This window comes from Pseudopodoces humilis, chromosome 21 (assembly GCF_049639895.1).
Source record: "Pseudopodoces humilis isolate 2021_Gansu_Grassland_sample_001 chromosome 21, ASM4963989v1, whole genome shotgun sequence".
Classification (NCBI taxonomy): Eukaryota; Metazoa; Chordata; class Aves; order Passeriformes; family Paridae; genus Pseudopodoces; species Pseudopodoces humilis.
In genome coordinates, this window is record NC_142220.1 from 4,219,768 (window position 1) to 4,238,089 (window position 18,322).

The 18,322-nt window shown below is 47.3% G+C and overlaps 2 protein-coding genes across 3 annotated transcripts; one reads left to right on the forward strand and one right to left on the reverse strand.

The window, feature by feature from the left end:
* Positions 1–522: 522 nt before the first annotated feature.
* TRIM25 (tripartite motif containing 25) lies at positions 523–10,033 on the forward strand. Of its 2 annotated transcripts, none has more exons than XM_014255898.2 (9): positions 523–1,192; positions 2,249–2,344; positions 2,784–3,017; positions 3,502–3,658; positions 4,261–4,338; positions 4,721–4,786; positions 5,437–5,463; positions 5,794–5,889; positions 6,580–10,033. In XM_014255898.2, the coding sequence occupies exons 1-9, from the start codon at positions 581–583 to the stop codon at positions 7,110–7,112; spliced, it is 1,899 nt and encodes a 632-aa protein (XP_014111373.2). In that variant the 5' UTR covers positions 523–580; the 3' UTR covers positions 7,113–10,033. The 2 variants fall into 2 exon arrangements, with proteins under 2 accessions (XP_014111373.2, XP_087921615.1); XM_088065489.1 differs by having other exon boundaries at positions 5,797–5,889.
* Positions 10,034–10,113: 80 nt separating this feature from the next.
* Positions 10,114–18,106, reverse strand: LOC102106818 (meteorin-like protein). The gene is made up of 6 exons (XM_088065599.1): positions 18,093–18,106; positions 16,413–16,598; positions 15,419–15,635; positions 15,226–15,334; positions 14,852–14,911; positions 10,114–12,467 (listed from the first exon to the last, which is right to left on the reverse strand). Exons 1-6 carry the CDS (start codon positions 18,104–18,106, stop codon positions 12,151–12,153), a joined length of 903 nt encoding a protein of 300 aa, XP_087921725.1. The 3' UTR covers positions 10,114–12,150.
* Between the last annotated feature and the right edge of the window lie 216 nt (positions 18,107–18,322).

An 18,322-nucleotide genomic window follows, 5' to 3' on the forward strand; every position in this document is an offset into this window, starting at 1 on the left:
CACAATCACAATGCAGTAACCTGTGTGCTTTAAGAACATTGCACTGACACCAGCTGTTGCAAACAGCTGATTTCTAAGGTCTTTCCCAGCCCAAACCGTCCTATGAGTCCGTAGGATCTCCAGCAGCCAGGTTACCCACAGCTCGGGGCAGCTGGGGCGGTGCTCGGGGGAATTTGAGGTTCGCAGCAGCCCCGAGTCCCGGGCGGAGCCGGCGGGCGCGGTGATCAGAGCACGGCGCTGGGGCCGTGCCGAGTTCCCCTGAGCCGGGAGCGGGCCGGGCAGCGCGGGGGGCACCGCATGGCAAACACCCGCTTCAGAACCGACCTCCGAGTGCCGCTGCCCCGGCCCCGGCTCGGAGCCCCTCGGGAGCCGCGTCCCCGGCCCGGGGTCCCGTTGCGCAGGGCAGAGCCCCCGGCACCCCGGGGCTACGGGCATGGGCGGGCGCCGCAGAGTCCGGCCCCCGCCCGCCGCCCCTCCCGTCGGGGCGGGGATGGGACACGTCGTTTTCCGGAAAGGCCCGGCCGTAGTTTCGTTTCTCCGAGTTTTGTGTCTGGCTCTTGGGGCAGCTGCGGACGGGGCGATGGCGGCGCTGGAGTCGGAGTCGGGCCTGTCAGGGCTGGAGGAAGAGCTCACCTGCTCCATCTGCCTCTGCCTCTTCAGCAGCCCCGTGACGGTGCCCTGCGGGCACAACTTCTGCTCCTCGTGCCTGGAGCTCAGCTGGGCCGGCCTCTCGGGGGGCTTCAGCTGCCCGCAGTGCCGGGCCACCTTCGCGGGCCGCCCGCAGCTGCAGAAGAACACGGTGCTGTGCCGGGTGGTGGAGCAGCTCCAGGGCCGCGCCGGGGCCAAGGGCGAGGAAGAGGAAAATGAGGATGGGGAGGCGGGGGGATGCTGGGCGGGGGAGCCCCCCGTGTCCTGCGACAGCTGCCAGGAGGCGCCGGCCGTGCAGACCTGCCTGACCTGCACCGCGTCCTTCTGCGCCGAGCACCTGCGGCCGCACCGCGACAGCCCCGCCTTCCGCGACCACCAGCTCTGCCCGCCCCTGCGGGACCTGCAGCAGCGCAAGTGCCCCCAGCACAACAGGCTCTTTGAGTTCTTCTGCAGCCAGCACGGCGTCTGCATCTGCTCCCTCTGCCTGCTCGGGCACAAGACGTGCCCCACCAGCCCCTTGGAGCAGGCGAAAGCCGCTGCCCAGGTGAGCAGGCGGGGCGAGGCGGGGGTGGCCGGTGTCCCCCGGGGCTGGAACAGCCTCCCAAGGGCAGCCCGGAGCGCCCCTTGGCTCCCCCGGTGCCTGGAGAGCCGCTCTGGAGCGCGGGGTACAGGCCAGAGCAAGACATGGACTGTAAATCTTGTGCCTGGCATTGATAAAGTGTTATCTGCCCTCCAGCGTGTGCTCAGGCACGTCCTCAGCATCGTTCCTTGCGTTTTCCTGCCCTCCCCAAGAAGTTGCTCAGGGGCAGGGGTCTGGGAAGGCGCTGTCAGGGAGTTGATTGCCAGCTCCTGGGCTGGGCTCACCAGTGAAGCCTCCCATACTCTGTGGCATCACCCAGAACTCTGAGACTCCTCTTCTGCTCTGCTCCCTGCCAGGGCTTGTCCCAGCCTGAGGGGCTGACGTTCCTCTGCAAATGTTCTTAAAAAGAAGAGTTATAAAGATATCCTAGGGAGATCTCAGGTGTGTAGAAGAAAGCGAGAAGGAGGTTCACGGAGTAGAAGGGAGGGAAAGCTGGTGTTTCTATTTTCCAGCACAGCTGAAAATCAGTATGGATGAGTAAAGTATGCCAAAAAAGTTTAGGTGGCCAAACTCCCTTCTGTTCAGTGAGTGTGTATGCAGCTTAGCTGCAGAACTTAGCCCTGATTGAGCTTAGCAGGATCTTGAACTAAAGGAACAGGTAAATCACATCTGAACGAGAAAATTCTCAGAAGGAGAGGGGTGAACAGTAGCATCAACTTGGTACCCAAAGTCTGACCTGAGAGCTAATGTAACATTTATTCTTAGCATGAGAACTGCTGCACTGATGAAAGCTCCGGGTTCTTTGTGAGGAGAGTGTCAACAATGGCATCTTGCTGTTGGGAGAGGTGGGGAGGGTGTGGGTAAGGCACACATGTGCAGGACAGTGCTTCTACACCCTCTGAGGTTGAAGGGAAGATAGGTTTTAAGCTGAAAGTACTAAATGCTTACAAGAGTATTTAAAACTGAGAGCAGACGTGACAACTGCCTCTCTGAAATACTTTCTGGTCTCTCCTGTTGCAGTCGGTGCTGAAGAAAAAACTGGTGGAGCTGCATAACCAGAGTGAAAGAACTGCCCGGGCAATGAGCACGGTGAAAACAAACCAGAACCAATCTGCTGTAAGTGGGTGACTGTTCAGAGAGCTCTCAGGTTGCCTGGCACCCTCTGGCCACTGCCTGCAGCTGGTGGTTGTACCCTTGTGACAACGGCTGTAGTACTGAGGCTGCATTGGCAGGAGAAGGTGTTCCTTCCTAGGAAGGAACAAAAAAAAGAGGAGTTTTGGCTGGGCCAGGCAGCTCTGTGGGAGATGGGAGTAAACCATGCACTGTTCAAGGTTTTATATCCTCACGTGAGGGCAGCACTGACAAAGGGCTCCATTCCTTGTGAGGGAAGGAGTTTTCTTTCCAAAGCACATAAAAATCCACAGCTCTTTTCTTGCCTGTTTCTGGGAAGAGAAGCCCACCTGTTCCTCAGAGGCTTTCCTGCAGTAGTGCTGAGAGTATTTTGTTTACAAACTGTTCATTTGAAACCAGTGCCTATCTGCTCTTTCTGCTCCAGGAGACAGCTTCAAGAAAGAAGGAATTGATCAGAAATGAGTTTTCAGAAATTAAAGCTTTAATTGAAGAAAGAGAAAATGAGATCATGAAAGCAATTACAGAGGAAGAAAAGAGAGTGTGGAATAAATTTGATTATATTTATAGTGTTCTGGGAAATAAGAAGAAAGAAATTCTGTCTCTCAAAGATCAGATTGAGATGGCACTGACTGAAAGTGATGACGTTCTATTTTTGAAGGTAACGTGTCATTTAAATGTGAATCCTATTCCTCATTCTAGAATGCAGAATGACAAAAAGCTGCTGTGGTCATCCTGCTCTCCAGAGACTTCCAGTCAAATAGAGATGCAGAGGTGTGCAAGAACCTGCTATCAGAGGATGTACTGAAAAGTACACAAATATCAGTGAAAGAATGCAGAAGGGGTGTCTGGTAACTTCCTCAGTCCAGTCACTGCCACTGCCACAGGCAGAGGAGTCACTGGGCAGGAGTCACCTCTGTGGGGTGTGGCAGCTCTGTGCTGTGACCTGTCTGCTCATTGATTCAGGTACCATTGGGAATTAAGGCATCTGAGCTGCTGCTGGAATTTTGCCATGAGCTGTATCTGACTGTAGCCTTTGTTCCCTTGAATTTGAGATGAATGTACAAACTCTACCCCATTTAAAGTAAGTTGGTTGTATTCTTCTCTGTGTGCTACACAAGGTGGTCTCTTATTTGTCATTTCAGAGAGCAGCAGCACTGCAACGAACATCAACAAAAGAGGCTTTTGTTCCTGTAGTTGAAATGGACCAAAATGTGATGCATTCCACTTACCAGTCTGCCATTATCCTCAAAGATATAGTGAAAGTTTCATTGATTCAGAGTAGGGAGAAAAAAGAAGAAGGTACTGTATCACTGGGGAAATTGGCATTTTCTAATTTTGCTTTGAGCTGAAATGAATTGCCTCTCCAGTCCAAATATAATTTTTTTTAAAAAGTGCAACAAATACAGTCGGGTAATGTAAATTGTGTTTTCCAGTCCCTGCACTGCTCCATTTCCACACAAAACCTTTACAGTCTGGACTACATTGGGAGACAAAACATGCCAGTGTTTCTTCACTGCTGTCTGTACTTGGATAAGCTGACGAGTATCATATTACACCCTTCTGGCGCAGCTCAGCCTTTCTTCCTCAGTGTAATTTATGGTGTTACTATGTGGCAGGGTTGGATGTGGATTGGAGGGAGATTTGAAAGGCTTTAGAGTGGCAGGACTCAGTTTACCCAACTGTAAAGGTGCTGATTGTGTAAGTGTGGTGGAACAAAGCTCTACTTAGCAGCCAAATTATCTTTTGGACTGGGGCATGGGTGTGCCCATCTCTGGGAGTTCCCATCTCTGCCAAATATCACTTCAGTTCACATAAGTGAAAAATAAGATGGAAAGATGTCCTCACTAGTGCATGACTGTTCCTGGCCATACAAACCATAATGTAAATTATCACCATTGCAGCTAAACCTGTGAAAATTAAGGCCCCTCCAGCAGCTCATCCAAACAAACCTTCTGTTGGAAAAAAGGCTTGTGGACCTTGTAAGTACTACAGAACATCATCCTGTCCTAACTATGGCTTGCTTTACTGTTAAATGAGAGTTGGAGCATTTATCCAAGAGCTGTTTGCTGTGGTGATGCAGTGATGACCTCAGTGAGCACCTTGGCACAGGGAAGGGAGGGTGCTTTGGGATATTTGGGGATGGATGCTGCTGTGTGAGCTGGACAGGTGAACTGCACGGTGCCTGAGCCTGTAGTGGTGTCAGTGTGGGCTGTAAAGCAAAGCAGAGCCTCCCCACCCTGTGGCTGTTGCAAGTTTTTTTAATTTGTGCCAAACACTTTTTGGTTTCTTTGATAGATTTGTATGTATTGAGGTCTGCTTAGGATCTGCTCATGTTCTGTGTTTTTTCTTCCTCCCTCACAGACCAGGTGCACAAAGAGAAAACCAGTACCCAGGCTCAAACCACTTTGCAGGTGAACACAGATACCAGTAAGTGGTGATTAAAGGAGCCTTCCTCAAACATTTTGCTGCCTCCAGTCTAGAGCTGGGGTGATGGTCTTTGTGGCAGGTTCTAGTGGGGACTTTCAGTACTGTTTTGTCCAGATAGCAGAACTAATGGGCACTGTAGCCTCTTTGGATGATCTTCCATGTTTTCTTTTTGAAGTAAATCCAACCATTAAGAACCAAGTTCAGTTACTTCCAGGAAGCTCTTGCCACATGGTGCAAGTGCTGGGTGTGGAGCAGTCGGGGGGATGTGCTGGGGAAGCAGGACTGGAATGGAGCTGCAGCTCGTGTTGTTGCACTAAAAGCTCTGCTGTAAAAAGGAAAGAAACAGCCAGTGTTCCTCATGGGAACAGGAGTATTCTACATGCCCAAACACACTGCTCCTGGAGGGGAGATCAAGCTCCTTCCAGGCTTATGACGCTGTGAAATGGGAAGCAAATGAAAGATTGTGCTTGATATGCAGTTTTCCAGTGTGAGGGTATTTGTACATGGCTTTAGCCTGCTGGCTGTCAGCTCTTTACTGCTGCAGCTTCAGAAGAGCCATGGTGATGGTGTCACAGCTGACACAGTCTTACCAGTGGCTTTTGCCTCCCAGTAGAACTCACAGTTTGCTTTTTTCTTTCCCCCTGCTCCAGAAGAGAAAAAGAAAGCTGCTAAAGTTGGTGAGTCCAAACTTTCATCATGGCTATTCTAATTCTCATTGTCTGCTCGTAAAATTATAAGATGGTCATTAGTGTTGGTGTATTGAGCAAAAGTTCAGCTCTTGCTGGCCACTGTGAGAGCAATCAAACACTGAGAGAAGTTGTCCAGAGAGTGGGATTTTGAAAACTTGACATGACAGTGAACAGTTAATACTGAAGTTAACCCTGCATGGAGCAGATCAGCTGCAGTACTTGAGTGTGTCTGTGATGGGCTGTTAAATATGTTAAATATGTTAAATATGTCAGGTCTCTTCCCAACTGGCCAAACTCTCTTTTCTTCTGTTGACACAGCAGCAACCACTACACCAACCACCACATCTGCTGCTGCTGCTGCTAAAGAGCTCATTGACAGCTTCCTGAAGAAACCCAGAGAGGAGCTTCTGCAGTGTAAGACACCCAACATTACGCTCCTTAAAGATGAGCTTTGCTCTTGTTGTACTGGTGTTATGTGTCCTCTGTAGTTACCTGACAAAAATACTTCTGAGGGCGTTTTGTTAGCTTAATAGGTTGTTAGAAATGAAGGAAATTTCTGGAGAAAAAGGGGGCAGGAAGTTTCTAAGTGGTTATTTTGCCAGATGAATCAAATTAATTTTCAGCATCCAAGTATCTTTATGATGAAGATAAATGAAGTTTTTAAGTAATGACTTTAGTTTCCCTGAAAAAGACAGCATTAGGGTAGCCTAGAAATACAGTGTAATGCACTGGATTCTTTTTAAATGTTCTTTTTAAATGCTGGCTTTTATATGAGCCCATGATGGTTTGTTAGATGCTATACAACATGGCATACCTTTTGCTGCCAGATCAGCAATTGCCTTCTTTTGCCAGGGTGTATTTGGGTGATGAAGGGATCCTGTGGGGCTGCAGGAAGGAAGAAAACCAGCCTCCATTTGCCTGTTGTGTAAGGTGGAGCTGCAGCTGAACCCAGCAGCTTTTACTGTAGCCCCAAGACCTGGCTGCACTGAGGAGAGCAGAGCTGTAAATAAACACGGCAACAAGTGCTGGTGCAGGGTGGGATAAATAAAAGCGCTTTGTTCTTCAGTACCTTCAGTTAATGATTAGTGATTAATGTCATTGCAGATGCTGCCAACATCACTCTGGATTACAACACAGCTCACAGCACTGTGGTTTTGGCTGAGAACTACACCAGGATGTCCATCTCGGACACCTTCACAGGTCACAAGTACCACCCTCAGCGCTTCACCGATTACCGCCAGGTGCTGGGCTTCCAGTGCTTCAAGAGAGGCATCCACTACTGGGAGGTGGAGCTGCAGCAGGGCAGCTTCTGTGGCATCGGGGTGTGCTACGGCAGCATGGAGCGGCAGGGCCCCGACAGCCGCCTGGGCAGGAACAGCAAGTCCTGGTGCATCGAGTGGCTCAACTCCAAAATATCATCCTGGCACAATGATGTGGAAAAGTCCCTGCCCAACACAAAGGCTACCAAGATTGGGGTGCTGCTGCACTGCGATGGGGGGTTTGTGATTTTCACAGCGGTGGGGGAGAAGCATAACTTGATCTATAAATTCAAAGCTCAGTTCACTGAAGCCTTGTACCCAGCCTTCTGGCTGTTTTCCAGTGATGCTGTTCTCTCTCTCTGTCACATGAAAGACTAAGATCTTGTATCTCAGTTTAGTTCATTTAATAATCTGTCTCAAAGATTGATTGTTTGATACAAAAATTATCATCTCTTTTAAGCAGTTTAGGAAATCTGTCAATTCTTTGGTCTGAATTGCTAAAGCCTTTAGATAGTGATTTAGCAAAATGTTGGTGATAGTAAAAACTACAATGGTTTGCAAAGGTCTTGATTGCCCTAAAATCAAATGGTAAATGTGGCCCCTGTGGCTTCTGTGGTTTCCTTTAAAGGAGCAACAGAATTAATGTGTTCCATGGGTAGCAATAACCCCTTTGAGAAAGAAACAGGAAGAATTCCGTGACAAATTCAGGCTTTGATGGAGGTCTCACTGTTGCCCTTTTGCCTGTGCAGACTGTTGTCCATACAGGTGTTCTCAGTCTATGACTCCACCAGGTGCTACAGAAAGAGCTGTTAAATCCCTAAGTTCAGCTCTTATGGCTCTGAGTTATAAAAGCCAATAGGACAGATCTCATCAAATGGAACTGCAGAGAGTTTCAGAATTGATGGGAAAGAAATTATATTAGAATCACCAAGAAACAAATGACATTAACCCAGACATGTGGAATATAGCAGAGAGTTGTCAGTAAGACAGAGCAGAGCAGTGCTGTGCATCCTGTGATGAAGATTTTGGGATGAAGCATTCTGTGTCATGTGACCCAGAGCATGCTTCACATCTTCACGCTGAAGGCTCTTCAGTGCTGGGGTTTTGTGTGTGCCGAGGAGTTCATGGGGTGAATTCCTGTTCTCAGGGTCTCCCCTCATAAAGCTTTTCCTCTTTATGAGGTGGGATATTCTCTGCTGGTGTATCTTTTATTGTTCAGGTGGTAGAAACTAGATTTCTTTCATGTTTTTGAGACTCCAGTTTGAGGAGTCTCAAGACGGAGTGCAAGTATCTGGAAAATGCTGTTTCTCTCTGCATGAGGCCTGTGGACAGACAGGGTGAGTCTTGACATACAGAGGATTAGCACAAAGGAGAATATACATCCATTCCTCCTGGGATGGATTTTTAATTCTCCTGCTGTTTTTGAGTTGTGGTATGTCTTCAGAAGTTCTCACCAGGTACAGAGAAATCTGTACTTCTTACTTATAACTTTAAAACAATCTGTAGGCAATCAAGGTATTTGGATCTCATAGTTCTTGGGCCTGTATCTTGTTACTGCCTCTGGACTTAGTGTGCCAGCTCTTATTTCTTGTAGCCCATGGGAAACTCAGACGAGACCTGTCCTGGACTTTGATTTGTAAAACTCCCCTTACAGGACTTGGTGAAATAGAACACAAAGCCACTGCTGGCAATTTGGCAGGGAATTGCTAAAAGGCTGAAAAAAACCTCTGTGACTACATTCCACATTAGCCAAAGTGCTTTGGAGAGAGGCTTTCAGGAATTCAGGCTTGGTGTCTCTATTTTTACTCTGTTTGTAAACCCTTAGTATTTTGTCAAGGGTAGCACAGGTCTCATTTATTCCAATTTTTTGGTCAGAATAGGATATGGAATTGATGGTGGATCTAAAAGCCATGGCTGTCTTTGGAACAGTTCTACCCTCTCAAGGGTCTTCACTTCCCAAGGCACAGTCAGCACTAAAACTCCCAGCCTGAGCAGAGCTCTGCAAAATGTGCAGAAGGTGGCTGTGCCCTGCTGGGAGCCAACAGTGGATGACAAGCTGGGTTTTCTGCTCTTCCAGTTTTTCAGCAGTGAAAGAGCGATTCCCTCTGAAAAATCCTTTTGCTGCTTGGCTGTGCCGCAGGGCTGCAGATGCACTCAGCAGGGTGCTGAAGGAGTGCTCTGTCCCCTGGGCTGTGGGCAAAAACGTGCTCCAGCAGTCTATGCAGTGGAGAAAGTCCCCATCCTCTGTTCCTTGCTTCTTGACTTTAAAGAGGTGTCAGTACTGCCCTCTGAGTCTATGGGCTTCTGCGGCCATAGTCTGGAGGGACACCCAGACAAAGTAAAGAGCAGCTTTTATTCTGCCTGGTTGGACAAAGTGGGATTCTTGACATGGGACACGGCTGTAGGACCAAGCACGTGGAACACAGGAGGTGCCCTGCATTACCAGGCAGTGAAACAAGCCTTCTGCTGGGTCCCTGATCCTGTGTTTTGCTTTTCTTTTGTGCTATGAGTGACTACAACTCATAGAGTGAAGTTCTGTTAATTTGGAATTCACAGAATCACGGAATATTCTGAATTGGAAGGGACTCACAAGGATCACTGAGTCCAGCTCTTAAGTGAATGATTAGTATGGGGATGGAAATGGTGACCTGGCCATACAAGGACCGATCTGTGGCTTCTGAGAAATGTTGTTTTGGTTAGCTTCAGGTATCTTGCATATATTGGAACATTAGTGTGATATAACTATTATAACCAATTAGTGTGTTTAGGAAAAATCTTAGTTACTGCATGATAAATGATCATTTTAAAACCTTTTCAACACAACTTAAGTGGTTTTACTTGGGCAGTACTTGTCAGAGCTGCACTGGTTTTAAACAAGACATATAAAGGAGCATATTTTTAAATTGTAATTCTCTTTTTAGTATTAAAAATAAAGCAAATTATTCTAGAAAAAGAACTAATTCTGGTGTTAACACCATGAAGGTGTGCATTGATTTGCATTTTAACATAAAAGTGAGAGTAAATAAAAAAAAAGTCGCTAAATGAAAATAAATTAATGTTTAATCTTTTCTTCAATTAAAGACATCGGTAAAACAGTGTATTTCGAGAAAGGAATGCTTATGTAGTTATAAACCTGTTGATTATACTGATATATCAACCCTGTACTTCAGTCTGTATAAGGTGTGTTATTGTCCACACAGGCAGGGCCACCACCATGGATTTGGATCTGCTCCATGTGCTTGTGGTGGCTGGTGAATGGTGATGGTTTAAATTCAATAAACGCTCACAGGAAACCCTAACTCTGAATGTTTTCTTTTCTGCTCAGGGAGGGAGGCAGAAGTGAAGGCACAAGGGTACAAGGGCAGCTCTTAGTGCATCACTCACTGGGTTATGGGAGAGCTGTGGTGTTCTCTGGACTGGTCCTAAACTGCCTCCTCCCATGCTGCTTCCTCACTGAGGATGAGGAGATCATCTTTCCCAGTGAACAAAGCTAGAGACCTTTTTGGGTAAGGAAAACCATGGTCCTCAGCTGGAGGACCAGTGTGGAATTGCTTTAAAAAGCCTTCGGTGAGATCCAGCATCTGCCAGCCTAAGTTACACTTGGAAGCAGCAATAGGTGATGATTGCTGATACCACCCAGTGGAATTGCAAGCTGCTGCTTCCCCATGTGGCCACTGGAAAACAACTCAGAGGGAGCTGCTGTGGTGCCTCAATAGATTTAAAAATCAGCCCAAGCAAAGCATCCATGGAACAAGTTAAACATTTCCAATAAAAGTTCTGCAAGTGCATTGGGTTGAGGAAGGTTTTGGGAGAGAAACTCTCCTGGTGTTGCTTGAGCATGTGATGGGTACTGCAAAAACTAAGAGAGGGTGGAAAAATTCCTCATCTTTGCTACTTTCCCATGATGTCCCTGGGATCAGGAGGTCAGTTAGGTCTGTCAAAGCTTTGTGTCAGTTTCCATGACAGACAGGTATTTTATGTCTGTGCAAACTTGACTGTGACTACAGCCAGGGGCCTGAGCAGGTACTGAGGGAACTCAGCACGATCATATTCATGCAAGGTCTGTTTTCTTCCTTGCTAATGACATTTCCTCTTGATTTAGCTTTGTGATTACTTTTTCACAGCAAAAAACCAACTGACTTAGAATCCAAATCATACTCTCTGTGAATATATGCAAAAATGTTTATCAAGACATTCCCTATTTTAGTAAAATTGTATTTAACAGACTATATTTCTGTACCCATTCCTCTGACTCCCTCCCATTTCTTCTCCCCTTCCTAATTCCCTCACAATTAAGTGGTTGTTACTTCTCAAGTAATCAATGTCAGTTAAAAACATGTCACAGTTTGGTCATTGTATGACTCCTATTCAAAGCTCATGTCATTTAGACTTTCATTGGCAGCTATTTTGTTCCATAAAAAAGTTCAAGACAGCAATTTGTGAATCTTGCTCAGCCAAGTAGAAGTGTGGAAAAGAGGAGTCATTCCAAAAGTCAATTAATTGTGGCCTGTCAGAGTTCTCCTCATTCAGTTTTCTCCAGGCCCTGTCATGGGCTCACATCTGTCAGCCTCATGTAGCTCAGGCTGCAATCAGATGCCATTACATGGGAAATAATGGCTTTATTCACACCATTTATGGGCTCTGTGTGGTAGACACATTTGTATTTCATTTTACGGTGTAGCAATTCCATTTACATAAAATACAGGCAATTATGTGAGTCTGGCTAAAGCACTAAGGGAGGGTGGGAGGAGCCACCAATCAAATAATAAAAGCTAATTGAAAAGAAGCAGATAATTTAGGTGAAAATAGAGCAATTCTTGATCCTAAATTAGTTCAACAGAACTTTAAGGAGGCAACTTAGTTGCATTTTGTCTGTGCTTGTATTAAACTCCTTAATGTTTTTCAATGTCAGAAAAGGGCAAGTACTTTTTATAGCATCTATGTTCCATTTTAAAAATCAAGTAATTTTTGGTGAAGAAAGGGCTTTTTTTTGCTTTAGAGGTAGTTTTTCCTCCCAGGTTAGAGAGAGTTTTCATATTTGCCTGTAAAGGAAATCAAACAGAGACTGGGGAGAGGAGAAAAATATCCAGAGAAAAAGCACATAACATTTACAGAGAGCAAGGGATGTTAGAGAGACTTTTCTAGTACTGAGCACAGGCTGCTTTCTAACTTTCCCCCAAAAGACTGTCTTTCCAAAATCCAGAGTTATTTTATGAGGCAAAGAAAATGTGAAGGAAGAGAAATTAATGTGAGTTAAAAGTCAAAGTTCACAGGGCTCACAGAGCCATTATCTTCAGGAAATCCTCCACGTCCCAGTTTGGGTGGAATTGTTAACTTTAGCTTTAACTCTGCTCCAGATTCAATATCCAAAGACTAGGCTGAAATTTTTCAGTTCTCAGCAACAGTGTCTCTGATGTCAGTTGAGCTCAAACTCACAAGGGTTGGCTCCCCTTTCTCTGGCAGCCTGGTAAACCAACATGAAATCCTTGAACCGAGGGGCACAGCCCAGCCAGGCTTCCCCAAAGTGTTCATTCCCAGTGAAGAGGAAATCTCCCCCTCCCTTCTTCACCTTGCACTGCAGAAGGGTTTGGATGGGGCCTCTCCACTCCCCACTCCCTTCCTCCTGCTGGAAAATCCTGTTTTTCTGCCTGTAGACTTTCTGGACATGGACATCCACCTGGGACATGCGGTTCTCTGAGTCGTGGGAGACATTTCGGATGGATCCTTTCACCACTAAATGTGAAGAAAACAGGAGCTGGTTATGGAGCAGCAGGAGAACAGCTCAGGTACTACGAGCTCAATGAATAAAATAACTGGAGAGCAGCTTTGCTGTGCAGTTTTTACACCTACCACCTGCATGTGGACACATTTCTGAGCTTACATTGCATCCTTTGCACGGGGGATCCCCACACAAGCTGTGCTATGTCCTTGGAATTGTGCTTTATGACTAAAACCAGCTACACCACAGGAAAAAGGTTGACAATGCAAAGTAGTGGAAGATAAAAAAGCACATGACAAGAGGTCAGCTCAGGGATTAATTTTTTTCAGTCATGTTCCAAGGCAATGACTATCACAGATGCCTCCTTCCTGACTCCAGGGGACTCTGGAGCTTTTCCTTTCACAGCACTAACAGAGATCCAAGAAGAATCAGTATATGATTTGGCCAGAAAAAAAAAAAAGAGAGCTTGTTAAATGTTTTTCATTTAAAGGTTTAGTGTTTTTTTTCTCTCTCAAAAGGCAATGTCATCCATCCACCAAAAGACATTTTTGGAGGTGGTGAACAACACTCAGAACCCTTAAAGTGACTTTTTTTGAAGCCTTATTTAAAAATCACTTTGCATACATGTACCTCCTTCTCCCAGGAGGATCCTAGCTGGAAAGAAAGCACAAGAAGCTTTGTCTCTGTTTGACTGCATTCTTTGTATCCATCATAGGAGAATGAAGCATCCCATCTGACAGGTGTTTGTTGTCCTGAAGCCACCTTTATCATTGTCACTGCCCCCATTTTTCACAGCAACCGATTATTCTTCTACTAATTAAATTAATTTCAATCCTGCATCCATAGAATGCTCAGAAACATCTGCCATTTGAGAAAGAGCTCTTCAGCAAGTGAGAGTTACACAATCACCCTCCTGCCACTAAACTCCTTCACTCTTGTACAGAAAACTCAACAACCCAAGATGCAGAAAAACCTTATCTCAAAAGTTTTCAAGAACTTCCTAATTTATTTAGATTTCCAAGGGAATCCAGAATTTTGTGTAACAGATGTCTCTGCTCTCTGTCTCCCTCCTTGTGTGATCATTTTTAATCAGATGCAGCCAAGTCTATTGACAAGCTGTAATGCACTTGTTCCTGGTGCTCCAAGTGGCTCCTGCACTGCTTGGGGAGCAGTGACTGCAGACCCCCATGCTAAGGACAACCATAAAGCCCCCATTCACTCCCAGTGTCATTTACACTTTCATTAGCAGCTATTTTCTCTAATCAAAAAAGCTGATGATAGCGATTTGTGAGCGCAGGGCACGGAAGTCAGGCCATAAATAGAGTCAGTTCAAAGGGCTGTTTCTTCTGCTCTGTTGCTGCTGTGTGAGTGCCCCCTTTGTGTGCCTGGCCCCCACATCTGTCAGTCTCCAGTGGGGACAGAACCCACTTGGGAACCAGCACCTTCCTCCAGGACAAACAACGGGCTGGATCACACCAATTAATTTAGAAGAAGAATAAAAATTACCAGTTGTGGAGCACTCTTAAGGAAGTACGCTCTGCACTGGTTTTGTATTTGCACCGTGATGCTGGTGTCTGATTTTATCAGCCTTAAAGCATGGTGAGCCCTGGTGGGAAAGCAGTGATTTGTTGGGGTTTTTAAATGTTGAATATGGAGTTTGTGGTTTTATTTCTTTATGTAGGTACATTTACAGCAATGGAACTGTGGATATGTGGAGAGGCAGTATCTATTTGAGTTAATCAAAGAGGTACAAATGTGCATGTGGAAAAATGTGGGAATAAAATTAACAAATCATGATTGAAAGAAAAAAATTGTATTGCATTGTTGAGAAAAATGAAGGAAATATTTTAATGTACTATCAGATAACTGTTCCTTATTATTTCTTTTCTTATGGACTAATAACTATGCTGTTTCCTCATAAGGGATGAAACCTAGCCAGGATGCCACTGAAGGAAAGTTTAAATCACATGAAATCTTTAGCTAATAATTTTGCAAATAACTCACTGCCTCTACAGAAAAAACAACTAGGGAGTGTGCAAACTGTGAGAGGAGAGAGAAGGCATATTCATAATGGGTATAAAAAGAAATACAAAGGGATTAAAATGACCACACCAAGCATGTTCAACCTGAGTGTCCATCTATGCATCTGTAACTCAGCAGCATACCTGTGAGCATTACTCACAGTTCAGTTTTAGTTCACAACCTTTCTGCCTGCAGGAAATGAGGACCTTGGCAGCAAAGCTTCTCCCTTCTAGGTTTCATTTTCCATTTCCATTTTCCACAGTTTCTTTCCCCGATCAGAGAGCACAGTCATGCCATTATTTTAAGAAAAACAGCAAGTTAATCCAAATAATAAATATAAATTAAAGGCAGAATGACTCCCCTTTAGTCAGCTTACCAAAATCACTGCTGCAAATGGCCATAAGGAGTTCCATGTTGTCACAAGGACGGCACATAGCTAAAAGAAACAGAACAGTTACTTGTAACACTATAGTACATCCCATTGCAAAAGGACTGGTGAATTCAGAGGGGAAATGGGGCAGAACTACCAGCTTGGAGAGCACTGTGATCAGATGCAAACCAAAGTTCTTGTTACTCACGTACCACCACAGCAAAGATAAAAGCACAGAGGATGTTCTCAGTGAGGGCACTGCAGGGCAGCAGGACCTCCCTTGCAGTGCCAAGGCAGCCTCTGTCCCCAGGGATGCACCAGCTCAGTGGGGATCAGCTGCCACCTTAGATCTGCCCCCCAAGTGGATCTCCTGCTCTTACCTTCAAAGAGAGCCATCTTTTTGAAGTCGGGGCCGGCGGTGCTCTGGTTGCTCAGCAGCTCGTACTGGAAGCTGGCGGTGCGGCGGCTGATGTCCCTGTGCGGGCTGGCCTGCAGGAACAGGGTCACTCCTGGTGGGGTGTGGGCACTGAAGCAGGACACGTGCTGGGCCCGAGCCCCCTCTGCCTCGCTTACCACCAGCTGCAGCTGCCCAGCATGTTCCACGTAGATGCTGGCGCCCTGGAAGTCGCTGGCGGGTTTGATGCAGACCGTGGTGTGCTGGCCACTGGCCACGTTGGGCTCCAGGACCACTCGCAGGGCTCGTGCCGGGTACATCCACTCCAGGGAGCCCTCGGTGCAGCGCAGGTGGATCTGCTCCACGGCACGGGAACCGGGCTCCCAGCTCAAACCACTGCCGAGAAACAGCACGGCTCTGTCAGTAACAGCAGGGGAGAAGAGGGGATCCACTGCAGTGTGCATCACCTGCGCATACAGATCTTGTTCCTGACTCTCCTGATGACCCATAAACTGGCTTTCTCCAGCTGGACTGGGCTCCTTCCCTCAGATCTGGGCCATAGGAACCACAGAGGGACAGGGAATGCTCACAGCTGGGTGCACGGGAAGGAGCCTCAGCCCCTTTCAGCAAATCCATGTTTGGATGCCTGCAGCACCCAGAGAAATCTCAGAGGGCAACTTCTCACTGCTAAATAGCTCAAAACTTTTCCTTGTGGTACAACTGGCTCAGCTGTCCAGAAAATCCCACCAGCGAGTGAGTGGATGGGGGTGAGAGCCACTCACAGCAGGAGCTGCACAGTGATGTTATGCCATATTTCCAATACAAGCTCATCAAGAAAATGTTTTTGATAAAAAGGGTGGTGCTGGCCCTTCCCCCGAGCTCTCGCTCAAGCCTGTGCAATTCCACTGCTTTCAGAAGAGTTACTTTTGCTGAGGTCACTTACGAAAATCAAATCCGTGCCAGCATAATTAGTTAAAAGAAAAGTAAAAAGGCAGCAAAACAGGGAGGGAAAGGACGTAATATCTGAGAAGCCTGAGAACATTTGTGGCCTGTTTCCCTGCCAGTGACTGAAGTAAACCCACCAGGACGGTGATACCCGGCCGCTCCCTCCCCGCGATCCCCGGGGCCGGTTCCCGGTGGCCGCAGCCCCCCAGCCCGGCCGTGCGCACCCACCTGCCCCTCCAGCTGCAGCGATCGGCGCTGCCCGGCCGGGACCCCCCTGCCAGCGGCAGCAGCGGCAGCAGCGGCAGGGCCAGCAGCAGCAGCAGGGCCAGCAGCGGCAGCAGCGGTAGGGCCAGCAGCCCGGGCGAGCCCCGCACCGTGGCCATGGGCCGGCGGCTCTGCCGGGAGCGGGCCGGGCTTTAAGGGCGGCGGGAGGAAAGGGGGGTGGGCTGGGGGTCCCGGCCCCTCCCCCCGCCCCGGCAGCGCCGCGGGGAGAGCCCCCCAGCACCGGGGACAGCAGGAGCTCCCCCCGTCACCCTTCGCACCGCTGTCCCCATGGCCCGGGCCGGGCAGCCCCCCTTTTGTCCCTGAAATATTTAGAAGTGATTAATAACAGTTTCTCATCGCCGTCTAGGAACAAACAAAAATCTTGTCAACATAATCAAAGCGAATATTGAAAGAGTGATGGAAATTCAATAGTTTTAACTTCTGCTTCCATGATTTTCTTTCAGGGGTCCGTGCACAAGAAAGCTCCAGGGCCCACGATTATCATGCTAAAAGCCGGGCTGTGTCTGCCAATAATTAGATTTCTATATGCATTGCTCTTTCCATATTTTCAATGAACGACACGGGGAGATGCTCTTTTGCGGGTCTGGGAGAGCGAGGCTCTTTTGGCAGCTCTTAAGCGTGGAATCGGGATTTCGCGGCCGGGAGGGGACAATGGCCCTCGGCACGGCTGGGTGGCACATCCCGGGACCCGCAGCGCTTTGTTCCGCACTCAGCCCGCAGCGGCCGCGGTCACCGGGACCCTCCGGCCATCTGTTACCTTGCGGTTCTCACATTGCCCACAGATGCACAGGCACAGTCCGCCTGCAGCCCTTCTGCAAGGAGGGATTTTCCTTAAGAGCAAAATAAACTTGTTAGAGGAGAGACCCTGAAACCAGAGCTTTAGTCAAGTGTCTGATACCGGACTCCTTGAATCCTATTTCAACCCACTTTACTGTTCATTCACAAAAACTTTTTATTTTTATTATTATTATAAAAAAAAATAAACAGAACTTATGCTTTGACTTGCACTTTGCTGATGTCCTGTGTTCTTCCCCACTCATACCTGTGCTGTGAGTCCTTGCACAACCTTTGCCTAAAGTCTGGCTCAAGCTGGTGCTCTGCACGGCTCACTCCGGCAATTCTAAAAACATTTAAAGATGCATTAAACCTTGATGGTTGTCGTTAGTGCCAGTGATCCTGAAAGCTCTGTGAAACTATTGTCTTACCCATCTAAGAAAAAAACTGAGTATCTATGCTCTGACCCCATCCTGAATAGAAAACAACACACAAATAGTCTTTAAAAGGTTTGATTGTGGCATAATACAGGAGCTGAGAGGCCAGAGCCTTTCTTTCTTTTGTGCATATGAGACCAGGGAACAGAGGAGAGGACTTGGGGAGGGAACCGACACTATGATAAAGTGGCCCCACAGGAGGATGTATTCACTTCCAAAGGCCCAAAGGAACCCATCTGCTGCCATCAGGAGCAAGCATTGAGCCACTTGATCCCTGAACGTCTCCCAGCAGCAGGGTTTCCCCTCGCTGGGGAAAGCCCTGTGAGAGTTTTGCTGACTTGCTCTCACCAGCATCTCCCTCTCAATCTCCAGTTTCTACTGACACCAAAACATCTCCAGTTAAAATTCTTACCTGAATCTGCTCATCGCAGGTAAGGCATTCGCAGGGCTCCTTCCCCTCTTCCAGAAAACAATGTGCAGCATCAGAAGCTGTTTTAAGATCCCAAATAAGTGGCAACAGAGGTGAGAAGGAACAATATGGACACTTCACATCACTGTTGAAGGCTGGGAATTCAAACCATTTTAAGCGCACCTATTGAAAAGCCACACAAACTCAGCTCCTCCCTGGGGTGGAGAAGAATG

What these genes read in the sequence shown, in the direction of transcription:
- LOC102106818 (XM_088065599.1), bottom strand. An exon ending in CGCTGCAGCTGGAGGGGCAG is followed by an intron (nt 15,636 to 16,412) that starts GTGGGTGCGCAC and finishes GTTTCTCGGCAG; the next exon opens with TGGTTTGAGCTGGGAGCCCG. An exon ending in CATTTGCAGCAGTGATTTTG is followed by an intron (nt 12,468 to 14,851) that starts GTAAGCTGACTA and finishes CTTCACATTTAG; the next exon opens with TGGTGAAAGGATCCATCCGA.
- TRIM25 (XM_014255898.2), top strand. Translation starts at nt 581, where the DNA reads ATGGCGGCGCTGGAGTCGGAGTCGGGCCTGTCAGGGCTGGAGGAAGAG. An exon ending in AGGCGAAAGCCGCTGCCCAG is followed by an intron (nt 1,193 to 2,248) that starts GTGAGCAGGCGG and finishes CTCCTGTTGCAG; the next exon opens with TCGGTGCTGAAGAAAAAACT. An exon ending in AAAAAAGGCTTGTGGACCTT is followed by an intron (nt 4,339 to 4,720) that starts GTAAGTACTACA and finishes CCTCCCTCACAG; the next exon opens with ACCAGGTGCACAAAGAGAAA.